Below are 13479 nucleotides of genomic sequence, written 5' to 3'. Positions count from 1 at the left end.
TGTCTGGGGCCAGTGTTGTGCTTCTGTGTCTCCAACAGCTAGCAGCACTGCAGCACCAGCGGCCAGGCCGACTGTCTCGGGGCTCACCTGGTAGGTGACCTTGCCTGCATAGTGCTTGATGGTGAACTCAGGCAGCGGCATCTTGGGTTTGGAATAGAGCGGGTTGGCGCCATGATGGTAGTGGCACTTCTGTAGGAAGGTGTGGTCTGTAGCCTGGGGGCAATTTAGGGATCAGTGGGTGGGCAGGGGGCCTGGACACTCTGTTCTTGGCCTGGTAGCAACCTCACTATCCCCGACTGCTCCCAATTGAGCACCAGAGAGGAACAACTCACAGCTTCCCATGGCTACCCATCTCCCTGGCTCGGAAGGCAAGTGCCTTAGCCAGGCACTGGAGGCCTAAGTGGTGCCTTGAAGATAGGCGTGGCTGAGTGAGCTCCTAACTGCCTCCCCTCCAGGCCAACTGCCTTTGCACTCTATTGATCTCACTGCCATTCCACCCTTGTGTTTTGCAATCAGGATTTGAGGTCCAATCCCAAGGTTACCTACTCCAGGAAACCTTCTGTGACTTTCCAGGCTGGTGCAGCCTCTCTTCTGAACACACATAGCTGCCCATCTGGCCTCAATCACCCCAGGATGTGAATAGTAGGTCGGGTATCCCAACCCCCCACTGCCTTCCTCAGGCCAGAGCAGAGAGGAATGAAGGAGTCAGGGTGGGATGAGGACATGAGGCTGAGAGATCTGTGACCTGACTAGGCTCACACAGTGCCTGCAGCTCACCTGGGGAAAGCAACACTGGTCATCGAGGATTCGCAGGATGCCATAAGGTTTCAGTGAGATGAGGTTGATGCAGGGTTGGTTGTCAGCAAAGGTGATCTCCTGCCAGTCGATCTGCTCACGGATATACTCCTCCTGCAGGCAGTGGGCAGCAGGAGCTCAACCTCCCATCCCTGTCCAGGGCCCACCCACCCTACCCACCCTCCCTCCCAGGCTGAATCTAAAGGAGCCTGGCCAGCAGCACCTCTGCTTGCATACCTCCCAGAACAGGGAACTCACCCCCTGATAAGGCAGCATGAGCCAACTCAGGGTCCTACTGCTCCCTCTGCCTGGGACAGCCCAGTAGAGGAGAAGGACCCCCCAAGGGGACTCCTCTCTGAGCACAGCACCTCAGCACCTTTCCCTCCAGAACAGAGACCTTCCCATGGGCTGGTCCCCAGCTTAGAATGCCTTTTCCTCCGCTGTCTACTGATGTCAGAATTGCCCTTAAACAACCAGTATATCCTCATCTGTCTCCACGGAGGTCCACTGGCCAGTGAAGACAGGGACAGGAGTATTAATGGGGCCCACACACCTGCTCCTCCTGGAAGACGATCTTGTTGAAAAGGTACTGAAGGTTCTCGTTTGCGTAGTTAATACACAGCTGCTCAAAGCTGTTGAAGCTCAAGTCCTGCCAGGTGGATGGGGAGGCTGGGACTGGTCCTTCCTTGGCCACCAGCCTGTTTGCCCTGCCTTCCCTGGTGGCAACTTCAAAAAGCTGGAGCTCAACCACAGACCCTCAGCTTGGAACCCTCCACGGCTCCTGCTGCACCTGACAGGCAGTGGCTGATGGCCAAGGCTCTGGGGCCTTCTGCCGGGGTTCAAATTCTGGCTCGGCCACTTTCTAGCTACATTACCTTGAATAACAGCCCCATGCCTCAGTTTTCCCATCTGTAAAATGAGGATACTGACAGTACCTGCCTCACAGGGTTACTGTAAGGATGAAGTGAATTAACGAAGTGCTTTGAACAGCCCCTGGCACATAACAGGTGCCAAGTGAGTGCCTGTGATGGCCGCATCGTGCTCTTGCCCCGTCCCTCGCCACTTCCTTTGCTGTGCACTGGCACAGCAGTCACCCCTCCCCCCCACACAAAGTCCAGCCCCACCACCCCTCCCAGCCTTTGCATATTCTGTTCCCTGCACCTACAGTGCCTTTGCTGGGTCTCAGGAGTGTCTCGTCCTCATCCAGGAAGCCTTCCCCATTCCTGCCCAGGTGAACTAAAGGTGCCCACTGGAGCATACGGGCTTGTCAGAGTCTGCCCCCACCCCCACCCAGCCTCACCTGGAAGCTCCCCAAGCTCCCCTGGCTGGTCCTTTCTGGGCAGCTGGTATTGCCCAGCACAGAGCCTGGCTCGGAGGCCTTGGGGGTACTTGTGGTGAGTAAAGAAAATGAAAGGAGACAAGGGAGATGGTGACAGGGAGGGGTTCATGAAGGGAGGATGGCACCTGCTGCAGGCACAGAAAGGGATGGGAAGGGCAGCCCGAGACGCCTGAGGGAGGTGAGACCTTGCCTATGTCCCCCGCCCCTCAGCCTCCTACGCGGCCCCACCTCGAAACCATAGATGTCCAGGATGGCGATGGACAGCGTGTCCTGCCGTGGGGACACCAGTGCGTTGACCCTGGTGATGAGCCAGCTGAACAGCAGTGCATACAAGACCTTGGCGATGGCGTCCCTGAAGCAGAGGTGGTACTGGTGTGAGCAGGACACTGTGTGGGGTGCTGGGCCTCGGGGCTCAGGCAGGGCAGGGCGCGGCCTCACCTGGCATCCACAGCGCTCTCCACAGTTAGGGGCGTGAAGATCTTCTCTCGCATTGTCTCCTAAGGAGGGGCACAGCCCTTGAGTGACAGCAGGCTGGCCACTGCCTCCAGAAAGCCCCCAGGGGACTAGGGGAGTGGGAGCATGGGAAAGGGAGGCTGGAGGGATATAGTGACTGTGCACACAGAGACTAGGCAGGACCACCCCCGCCCCCACCCCAACTCTGCCTGGCAATGCTGGTAGTGGTGGGGACTGCAGGTCTAATGGGGGAGCCAGAGGCATCAGCAGATACAATGAGATCAACCCCGGGAAGGGGGAATGGGCCTAGGACTGAAAGACCAGATGAGGCACTGACCCGGCCAAAGATTAGGGAAGGCTTCTTAGAGGAGAGGATACCTGGATAGGCTCTTAAAGGATGAGTAAGTGTGAAAAGAGGAAGAGCATTCCAGGTAGAGGAAACAGACTATGCAACAGTCTGAGATTGGAATCTGAAATGTCTTTGGGGTCTGAAATTACTCCCCTCCATGCCTGACCCAGGGACAGAGAGAGCAGGAGAGAGGGAAAGGCTGCCCACGAAGGATCAGCACAAGGCAGCTCTGTCCAGGCCCTGGTAGAAAGCTTTGTTTGAAGGCCAGATGCCCACAGACTCACGGTCACTTTGAAGGTGATGGCCTTCTGCAGACCCTCAGGGGAGATCTGCAGCAGCTCTGCCACGGCCTGGATCTCCCGGGCACTCACCACTGAGGCTACCTCCTGTGCATCCATCTATGCAAAATACCAACAGGAATGTGCTTTGAACTAGATAAGCTGAATTTAAAGTTCATATGAAAAACAGGGCCAGGCACTATGGCTCACGTCAGTAATACCAGCACTTTGGGAGGCTGAGGCGGGTGGATTAGCTGAGGCCAGGAGTTCGAGACCAGCCTGACCAACATGGAGAAACCCCATCTTTACTAAAAATACAAAACCAGCCGGGCATAGTGGCACATGCCTGTAATCCCAGCTACTCGGGAGGCTGAGACAGGAGAATCGCTTGACCTGGGAGGTGGAGGTTGCAGTGAGCCGAAATCGCGCCACTGCACTCTAGCCTGGGCAACAAGAGTGAAACTCTGTCTCAAAAAAAAAAAAAAAAAAAAAAATAGCCACACACGGTGGTGGGTGCCTGTAATCCCAGCTACTCGGGAGGCTGAGGCAGGAGAATCATTTGAACCCAGGAGGCGAAGATTACAGTGAGCTGAGGCCATGCCATTGCACTCCAGCCTGGGTGACAAGAGTGAAACTCCGTCTCAAAAAAATTAAAAAATAGAAAACAGAAACAGGCTGGGCACGGTGGCTCATGTCTGTAATCCCAGCACTTTGGGAGGCTGAGGTGGGAGGATCGAATGAGGCAGGGGGTTCAAGACCAGCCTGGCAACATAGTGAGACCCTGTCTAAAAAATGTGCTGGACATGGTGGCCTAAACCTGTAGCCCCAGCTACTCAGGAGGCTGAAGCAGGAGGATCGCTTGGGCCTAGGAGGTTGAGGCTGCAGTGAGCTATGACAGTGCCACTGTACTCCAGCCTGGGCCATAGAGTGAGACCCTGTCTCAAAAAATAAAAATTTAGGCCGGGCGCGGTGGCTCACGCCTGTAATCCCAGCACTTTGGGAGGCCGAGGCGGGCGGATCACAAGGTCAGGAGATCGAGACCACGGTGAAACCCCGTCTCTACTAAAAATACAAAAAATTAGCCCGGCGCGGTTGTGGGCGCCTGTAGTCCCAGCTACTCGGGAGGCTGAGGCAGGAGAATGGCGTGAGCCCGGGAGGCGGAGCTTGCAGTGAGCCGAGATCGCGCCACTGCACTCCAGCCTGGGCGACAGAGCGAGACTCCGTCTCAAAAAAAAAAAAAAAAAAAAAAAAAATTTTTTAAAAAGCCGATTAAAAGAAAAAAAACAGTGTACTCATAGACACAGTACATAAATAGATTAACAAAGCACAATAGAAAGTCTGGAATTAGACATAAATGTATGTATAAACTTAGCACATGATAAAGATGTATTTTTCTTTCTTTTTTACAAATAATTTTTTTTTTATAGAGATGGGCCCTTGCTATGTTGCCTAGGCTGGTCTCAAGCTCCTGGGTTCAAGTAATCCACCTGCCTTGGCCTCCCAAAATGTTGGGATTACAGACACGAGCCACCATACTCGGCTAATGAAGATGTATTTTTCAAATCAAGAGATTAGGACAATTAAGTAAACATCTGGAAAAAAAAGTTGGATTCCTACGTCACACCTTACTAGGATAAATTTGGATGGATCAAAGATTTAAATGTTTTTTAAAACTCATAAAATCCATAAAAGGTCTTAGAAAAAGTTATGGAAAAAGGCTGTTACAATTTTAGGAAGTTTCTCTAAAAATGAAAAGAAGTTTAAAATTTCAAATGTAAAATTTAAATATACTAGAAAAGATTGATAAATGAACTACCTAAAAATAATTTTAAAACAATTTGCATAAAAAACCCAACAGGCCGGGCTTGGTGACTCACGGCTGTAATCCTAGCACTTTGGGAGGCCGAGGTGGGCGGATCACAAGGTCAAGAGATCAAGACCATCCTGGCCAACATGGTGAAACCCCATCTTTACTAAAAATACAAAAATTAGCTGGGTGTGGTGGCACACACCTGTAGTCCCAGCTACTCAGGAGGTCGAGGTAGGAGAATCGCTGGAACCTGGGAGGCGGAGGTTGCAGTGAGCTGAGATCGCGCCACTGCACTCCAGCCTGGCGACAGAGCGAGAATCCATCTCAAAGAAAAAATAAATACATAAAAATCAACAAAATAAAATAAAATAAAATAAACACCAAAGGGCTGGGCGCGGTGGCTCACGCCTATAATCCCAGCATTTTGGGAGGCCGAAGTGAGTGGATCGTTTCAGGTCAGGAGTTCAAGACCAGCCTGGCCAACAGGGTGAAACCCCATCTCTACTAAAAATACAAAAATTAGTGGGGTGGTAGTGACAGGTGCCTATAATCCCAGCTAGTCGGGAGGCTGAGGCAGGAGAATCACTTGAGCCTAGGAGGCAGAGGTTGCAGTGAATCAACAGGAGTGAGCCAAGACTGCACCATTGCACTCCAGCCTGGGCGACAGAGTGAGACTCCTCCCCACCAAAAAGAAAACAAAAAACAAACAAAAAACAAAAACAAAAACAAACCACAAAAAACATTGTAAACAAAGTTAAAACATAAATGACAAACTGGAAGATATATGTGCAATTCATGTCAGAGACAAAGGGCTGATCTCCTTAATACATAAAAGGAGGAAAAAGATGGACAACCCCAAAGGAAAAGGAAAAAAAACAGGAACAAGTGATGTGTGAAGAGTGTAATCTGAAAGGGAAACAGAGAAGGCCTTGGAAAAGACGGCCAAGTCCAGAGGGTGCGGGCCCCATGGCAGGCTGTGGCGTCCCCTCACCTCATACTTCTCAAAGTAGACATTGCCCAGGTGCAGGATGGAGGCCAGGATGCGGAAGATGCTGTCCTGGTCCTCGCTGCTGAAGCCCAGCACCTCCATGGCAGCCAGGAGTCGGCGAAAGTCATCTGCATCGCTCTTTCCTGCTATCTCACAGTTCCCACCCTGCGTGAGGGCAGAGGCTGAGGATCAGGGAGCTTGGGTGGGGCTGGGGAGTCCTCCAGGTCCTGCTCTGCCCTGACCAGCAGTGTGGCCTGAGCTGGTCACTCAAGCTCTCACTCCACTCTCATGGGCATGGAGGCTCTGAGCAGGGCAGAGGACAGGGTTCATAGATTCCAAGTGCAATGTGTGGCAGTGGTTGTCACCTGTTGACCATTGTAGCTGCCCAGTGATAATAATGAAAAGAGTAGTCAGTGTTTACTGAGCATGTACTGCATGCCAGGCCCTGTGTTAAGCTCTTTACATGCATTTCCTCATCTAAGCCTCACTACATCCCTGCAAAGTGGTACTATGTTGTCCCCATTTTACAGGTGAGGAAACTGAGTTACAGAGTGGGGAAGTGTAGTAACTCTAGACTGGTAGGTTCTGTTCCGGGTTCCAGAAAAATGAAGTCAGGTAGGCCTTTCCTGCTTCCACTTTGGACCCAGAAGACTCCTGGTCCCCCTCACTGTGACGAGATGTCTTAAATCCAAACTCACTCTCCCCAAATCTCCATCACCTTCACACTCCATCACTCACAACTCAGCTCCCTCAGCCCACCCAGGGGTGTCAGGGTGGGAGGACCAGGGCTGGGAGCCTTCAGATGCCTGCTGGCACTCACCTGGTTCAGATAGTAGTAGGTCTCAGCCTCTTGCAGGCTAAAGGCCTGCCGGAGCTGGGCAGGCAACCCGGCCAACAACTCATAGAAGATGTGGTAATTCCTCTCGTTTTTGGCCTGTAGAGTGGGTAGGTGGGCACAGAGAAGGGAACCACCTACGTAGGTGACCCCCAGGTACACATACAGGCCCAAGCCTGCCCACAAATGCACATGCACACAGCGGGCTGCAGATGAGAACAGACCCCTCTGTGATGGTTGGGGCTCCCAGCCTGGTGCCAGCTGCGGGTGAGGGCAGAAGCAGAGGTGCCCTGGTATGACTGAAGGTTGAGAGGGTTCTGGTGAGATTTTATTTGGTTAGGAGAAATAAGAGAAAAGGGACTCGTCTTCTCTTATGTGTACCGGCCACACACACCTACATACATGTCTATCCACAGACCACATGTGCACACACAGAGCTTGTTGATGGCTGAGCACTTCCTGTGCACCAAAACCTATCCTAGGCCCTTGGGACACAGTGGGGAACAAGGCAGAGAGAAACCCCTGTCCCGATGGAGCCCACCCGCTAGCTAGGGAGACAGACACTCAGCAAATCACTGGTTAAAACATAAAATATGGCCGGGTGCGGTGGCTCACACCTGTAATCCCAGCACTTTGGGAGGCTGAGACGGGCAGATAACGAGGTCAGGAGATCAAGACCATCCTGGCTAACATGGTGAAACCCCGTCTCTACTAAAAATACAAAAAAAAAAAAAAAAAAAAAAAATTAGCCGGGTGTGGTGGCAGGTGCCTGTAGTCCCAGCTACTGGGGAGGCTGAGGCAGGAGAATGGCGTGAACCCGGGAGGTGGAGCTTGCAGTGAGCCGAGATGGCACCACTGCACTCCAGCCTGGGTGACAGAGCAAGACTCCGTCTCAAAAAAAAAAAAAAAAAAACAAAACACAAAATATGGCCGGGTGCGGTGGCTCACGCCTGTAATCCCAGCACTTTGGGAGGCCGAGGTGGGCAGATCACGAGGTCAGGAGATCGAGACCATCCTGGCTAGCATGGTGAAACCCCATCTCTACTATCTCTACTAAAAATACAAAAAATTAGCCGGGCGAGGTGGCGGGCACCTGTAGTCCCAGCTACTCGGGAGGCTGAGGCAGGAGAATGGCGTGAACCTGGGAGGCGGAGCTTGCAGTGAGCTGAGATCGTGCCACTGCACTCCAGCCTGGGCGACAGAGTGAGACTCTGTCTCAAAAAAACAAACAAAAACAAAAACAAACAAACAAAAATAAGTACACTGGAGAGAAATAAAGCAGTAGAGGTGGGGGTTCTGATGGGATGGAGAGGTGTTGCGTTTTTAAATGGAGAGCTTCCTGAGTGGGTGAAATTGTAGGGGAGACTTGGAGGAAATGAGGGGTTTGGCCAATCAGGCGCCTGAGGGATAAGTGCTCCTGAGGGAAGGAACAGAAGGTGCAGAGGCCCTGGCAGAAGCGTGCCTGTGTTGTGGGGCAGGGAGGAGCCACTGTGGCTGGAGGAGGGTCGGGGAGGGGAGGTCCCAGGCTCCCATGTACACATGTACGCATGTATTCATTCATTAATTTCACATCTACCCAGCCCCACCAGGGGCCAGGCTCTGAGTTTCTGTACCTCCCACCCCCACCCTGCCCAACACACAGTCCTGGGAGGGGCTGGCCCACCTGAAACACGATCCTGGATTTCTCAAGCAGATACTGGGAGGTTATGGCACCAGAGATCACGCCCCTGGGGTGGGGAGAACAGTCAGCTCTCAGTGGGGGTAGGAGGGCTGGTGTTGGCTCAGGGGCTGTGGCGGGACATGGAAGACACTGCAAAGCTTTTGGGAGGCCTTCCACTGTCCCAACTCACCCTTCCAGAAAGATTTCCATGAACTTCCCAAAGCGGCTGGAGTTGTCGTTCCTGACGGTTTTGGCATTACCGAAGGACTCCAAGAGGGGTGTTGCCTCCAGGATCTGGACTCCAGAAGGAGATGTGGGAATTGAGGGGCCAGGCACTGTTCTGGGGGCCTGGGTGGGAGGTGTAGCTGGGGACACCCAGACACGGGCCTCCCCAAGGACCTCCCTTTATGAGGGGTGACCAGAGGTGGGCTCCCTAGAGAATCCTGAGGTCTCTCCAGTGTCCCCCAAGGTCCCCCACCCCATGCTGCCCATCTCCCACACAGCAAGTCCCATGCTTTGCCTCTCCCAGCCTTCCAGCCTCCATGGTCCCCCACGGCAGCCCCTGACCACAAGCCCCTGCCCAGCCCAGGACAGGCCTTTGGATGTCCCTTCCTGCCTGTCCCTCCACCCACACAGGAGCAGGCACATCCACACACATTTTCCCGGACACACACACACACACACACACACACACACACACACACACACACATACAGAGTACCTTTATCTTCAAGAGCGCCCAGGAGGGAGGACAAAGAGAGAGACAAGAACAGAATGGAGTCACTAGCAGGACCGACCACCTCTCTCTCCAGGAGACTAGGAGCCTCAGACCAGGGAGGGACCAGCAAAAACCTGTGAGGCTCAGAGACCCCAGGGGTCCAGGCATGGGGACTGCCATGGGGTCTCCAGGGTATGAAAATATGCTGAGTCTGCCTTCCAGATGGCTCTGGGGATGTCCTCTTCTCCCCTCCCCCATGGCTACTATCAGCCAAGGATCCCTGAACCTCCGCCCTGGCCTTCCTCACTGTTCTCTGACACCCAGGCCCACTTCTGCCTCTGACCATTGGCATATCCTGTTCCCTCTGCTTAGACGCCACTGCTCCCACGCACCTGCATGCCCCCCCAACCTCACCTCTCACAGGAAGGCCACTAGAATTCTCTCCCCGGTAGCCCTTAGCCCCATTGGCAAACTCTCTATTTTCTTGGGTATTGTCTGTCTCCCCACTAGACTGTCAAATCCCACAGGCACGGATCTCTGAGTCCCCAGCATCTAAATGGACCTGGTGCTTCGTAGGCCCTCAAAAAATATCTGCTAAAGGGATGGAAAAAGGAATAGCATTGGCCCGGCATGGTGGCTCACGTCTGTAATTCCAGGACTTTGGGAGACTGAGGTGGGCGGATCACGAGGCCAGGAGATCGAGACCATCCTGACCAACATGGTGAAACTCTGTCTCTACTAAAAATACAAAAAATTAGCTGGGCGTGGTGGTGCCCACCTATAGTCCCAGCTACTCGGGAGGCTGAGGCAGGAGAATTGCTTGAACCCGGGAGGCAGAGGTTGCAGTGAGCCAAGATTGCACCACTGCACTCCAGCCTGGTGACAGAGCGAGACTGTCTAAAACAAAAATAAAAACAAAACAAAAACAAACAAAAACAACAAAAAAGGAATAGCATCTCATGGGCAGAGCTGCCTAAAGGTGACCATGGCTGATCGCAAGCTCCCACCTATTTAAGCACCTACTGTGTGCCAGACACATTGCCCTGATAATGCAATTGTTAACAATCCCATGAGGTAGGTACTAATATTACCCCTGTATTGCAGATTAGGAAACTGAAGCTTAAAGAGAGGTGAAATGACATGCCCAGGGACTCCAGAATCCACTCGAGTGATGAGCATGGGCCTAGTGTGTACATGGCACCTTCTTTAGCTGAGGCACTTCCTCAGGATAATCTTTTAGGGAAGAAGCAAAGGAGGTCCAGTCACCACAGAAACAATACCTGTAATTTTGGGGATGGGGCCAGTTCCTTCCATCTGTCCCATTTAGTCCAGGAAATACTGCACCCATTGTATAAAGGAGTAAACTGAGGTCCAGAGAGGGATGGGGGCTGGCCTGTGATTGTTCAATGAGTCAAGGTCTGCCTGGGCTTTCCTGTGTACTATCCCTTAGTCTGGGAAGCCCTTGAGGACAGGCTGGCTGCTTCTCTGTTCCTGGTGCCCAGCATACAGCAGGGCAGAAAGCCAGGGGATGGAGTGGGTGAACACCGGAGGGGTGGAACCTGTGGTCCAGGCCTCAGTCAGTCAGGGCAGAGCATTCCCCATGCTACGTGATTGGTTTCAGTTAGGACATATGACCAAAACTTGCCCAGTGAGATGGAGCTCTGAATGTTTCATTTCTGAAATGTTGGGAGGGTTGATCATTATGGTGCCAGCTTCCTGACCAATGGGAGTCAGGCTGAGGATGATGCCCATACATGGGGGAGGGTGCAGCCAAGACAAGAGACATTGTCTAAGATTCTGGATCTAGCCATGCCTAAAACTGACCCTAGAACTGGACTGTTTGATTATCTGAGGAGAGGAGAGCCATGTCTAGGAAAGGAGCCCCATGGTCATCACAGCTGGCAGGCCTGTCCTCACACATTCTGTGTACCTGGCACACAGAAACTCCCAGACTCAGCCACATCCACAGCTCCATCCGTCCTCCCTGACAGCTCTCTGCCATGGACTGCAAATCCAAGCTCCTGCACCACTTCACTCCTCCCTTCTTAGGCCTCAGTGTTCCCATCTATAAATGGACACAAATGTACCTGCCTCCCACGGTTGCCGTAAAGCTCTGTGTGATGATAACTGAAGGAACCCAGCACTGTGCCTGGCCACAGGAGGTGCACAAGGTACACTTATTTCTTTCCCTGCCTACCTAGCTAGTCATTCCACAAATCTGACCTGAAAGGTTTTGAAAACTGTGCTTGGAGCAAGGGATGATCTGTTTGGTCATCAGGAGGCCTGGACTGGGATGGGAGAGCCTGGCAGGCCAAGGCAGGCATCAGAGGGGCCCAGGCCAGGCTGGAACCTGACGGCAAAGCCTGAGCAGCCCCCACCTATGCCCCCAGGATCACCTTGCTGGGTTCACCACTGGCTAGGACATTGTGGCCATGTGCAAACCTTCGTGGGCCCCAGGGTTGGGGAAGTCTGGGTCTGTGGTTCTGGAGTCTGAGCTGGCAGGCCAGCCCCGCCTTCTCCTGAGCTCCAGGCTGGTGATGCACCCATCACCTCTCTGCCATCTCTGTGCATATGCCTAGCAGACACCTCTTCTCAACAAACCTGCTCCTCCTCCACTGCCCAGCCTGCCTCTGTGCCGCCTGTGGGTCAGACCAAATGTCTGGGGTCACCCTCCGACAGTTCTCCCTCTCACACCCCAGTCTGTCTTCTGTAGGCTGCTGGCTGGCTTTGACCTGTACCTGGACCCAACCTGCTTGCACCTCAGGGCCTTTGCAGGCACTCTTCCCTCTGCCTCTTCACTGTTCCCCTAGACATTCCCAGAGCCCACTCTCTTGTCTTCTCTGTACAGCCTACCCTGACCACCACACTTACGATTGCAACCCCCAACACTCCCCACCCTTCTCTCCACTTTTTTCCTCCGCAACTCACCATCTACCCTTTCACGTACATATAATTTACTTGTATATAAGTGTATACATATTTTTCTTCCCGCCTCCACCACTAGAGTAAAGTTCCCATGAGGATGTGAACATTTGCCTGAGTTGCCGCTACTCGTCCCCAGTGCCTAGCCTGGGCCTCGAACACAGTAGGTGCGAGGGATGGGGTTCTACCATTCTCAGGCTCGGAGAGCTTAGCACTGTCTTTGTCAGCAAAGTTCCAATCCTGCAGACTCTGGCTTGGCATCTACTGCCTGACCCACACTCAGGCCTGCCCTGCCTCTTGATAGCTGGGGGCTGCATAGCTTCTGAGTGTGAGAATATGGTGGCCCCAGGGCCATGACCAGGAAGGTGAGGCCAGGTGGGAGAGATGCGATGACTCCCCTTCCCTATGTGGTCTCCACTGTGAACTGGACCTGGAGGGCTGGAATCAGGAGCTGCCACAGAAGCACAGGCAGGCACACCCCTGGGATGGGTGGCAGAAAAAGCAGCCCTGGGCAAGGCTCCCTTCTGGAACTCAGCCTCCCCATCTTTCTAGTGGGCCAAGGAGCCTTGTCTCTTGGGGAGTACATGAGGTGTGCTTATCAAAGTGTGCTCAACCTAGGGTCCTGGGGAGACAAGTAGACTCACTTGCTGCATGACATCCCGTTTCTGGTTCATGGCGGCCAGGTAGCGAAGAATCAGCTTGGTGGCCTCAGTTTTGCCAGAGCCGCTCTCTCCACTGACCGAGCAAAGGGGCAGAGTGAGTTCCAACCTTTCACTGCCTCTTCTGGTGCACCCTGACCCCCATCCTGAAGCAAGAGGCTATGTGCAGTATGCCAACCCAGCGGTATCAGGCAATCTTCCAAGTTCCCACAGCAGTTCTGGCCAGATGCAGGCCTGCTACCGAAGGTCCCCCATTTATCCCCCACATAAAGGCAGCCCGCTCACCTGATGATTATGCACTGGTTCTGTTTGGCATCGAGCATTTTGGCGAAGGCGAGATTTGCAATAGCAAAGAGGTGCCTGGGGAGAAAGGTCACTGGAGCCGGCCCCTGCCTCTAAGCTCCCAAACCTCCCAGGGATTGGGCAGGGAGCATCCATATCCAGCCAAACAGCCAATCCGGCCCACCCCTCACCCTGGTGGGGGAATGCTCCCACCCCCATCCTGGTCTGAACCACAGTGCCCTCCAACCTGTGGCTGCGGCCTTGCCTGGGGAGAGACTGTCAGATTGAGTAGGTGGGCTGCCTTTCCCCATTTACCTCTGACTCATGGCTGGGGTGCAGCTGGGATCCAGGCTCCCACAGCAGGGGAAAGACGGGCCCAAGAGACCCCACG

General features: G+C 53.4%; 1 protein-coding gene across 1 annotated transcript in view; it reads right to left on the bottom strand.

Annotated features, from left to right (window-relative positions):
- MYO15A (myosin XVA) overlaps nt 1-13479 on the bottom strand; it is a 64511-nt gene that overhangs the window by 43550 nt on the left and 7482 nt on the right. The window contains exons 5-16 of the mRNA XM_065532843.1: nt 13092-13166; nt 12792-12882; nt 8698-8801; nt 8511-8574; nt 6833-6946; nt 6016-6177; nt 3221-3334; nt 2573-2631; nt 2363-2486; nt 1349-1444; nt 778-909; nt 88-213 (exon numbers count right to left, since the gene is read on the bottom strand). Coding sequence (XP_065388915.1) covers nt 88-213; nt 778-909; nt 1349-1444; nt 2363-2486; nt 2573-2631; nt 3221-3334; nt 6016-6177; nt 6833-6946; nt 8511-8574; nt 8698-8801; nt 12792-12882; nt 13092-13166 — 1261 coding nt within the window. The remainder of the gene's footprint in view (nt 1-87; nt 214-777; nt 910-1348; nt 1445-2362; nt 2487-2572; nt 2632-3220; nt 3335-6015; nt 6178-6832; nt 6947-8510; nt 8575-8697; nt 8802-12791; nt 12883-13091; nt 13167-13479) is intronic.

This window comes from Macaca fascicularis, chromosome 16 (genome assembly GCF_037993035.2).
Source record: "Macaca fascicularis isolate 582-1 chromosome 16, T2T-MFA8v1.1".
In the NCBI taxonomy this organism is placed as follows: Eukaryota; Metazoa; Chordata; class Mammalia; order Primates; family Cercopithecidae; genus Macaca; species Macaca fascicularis.
This window is presented reverse-complemented; position numbering and strand designations above follow the sequence as displayed.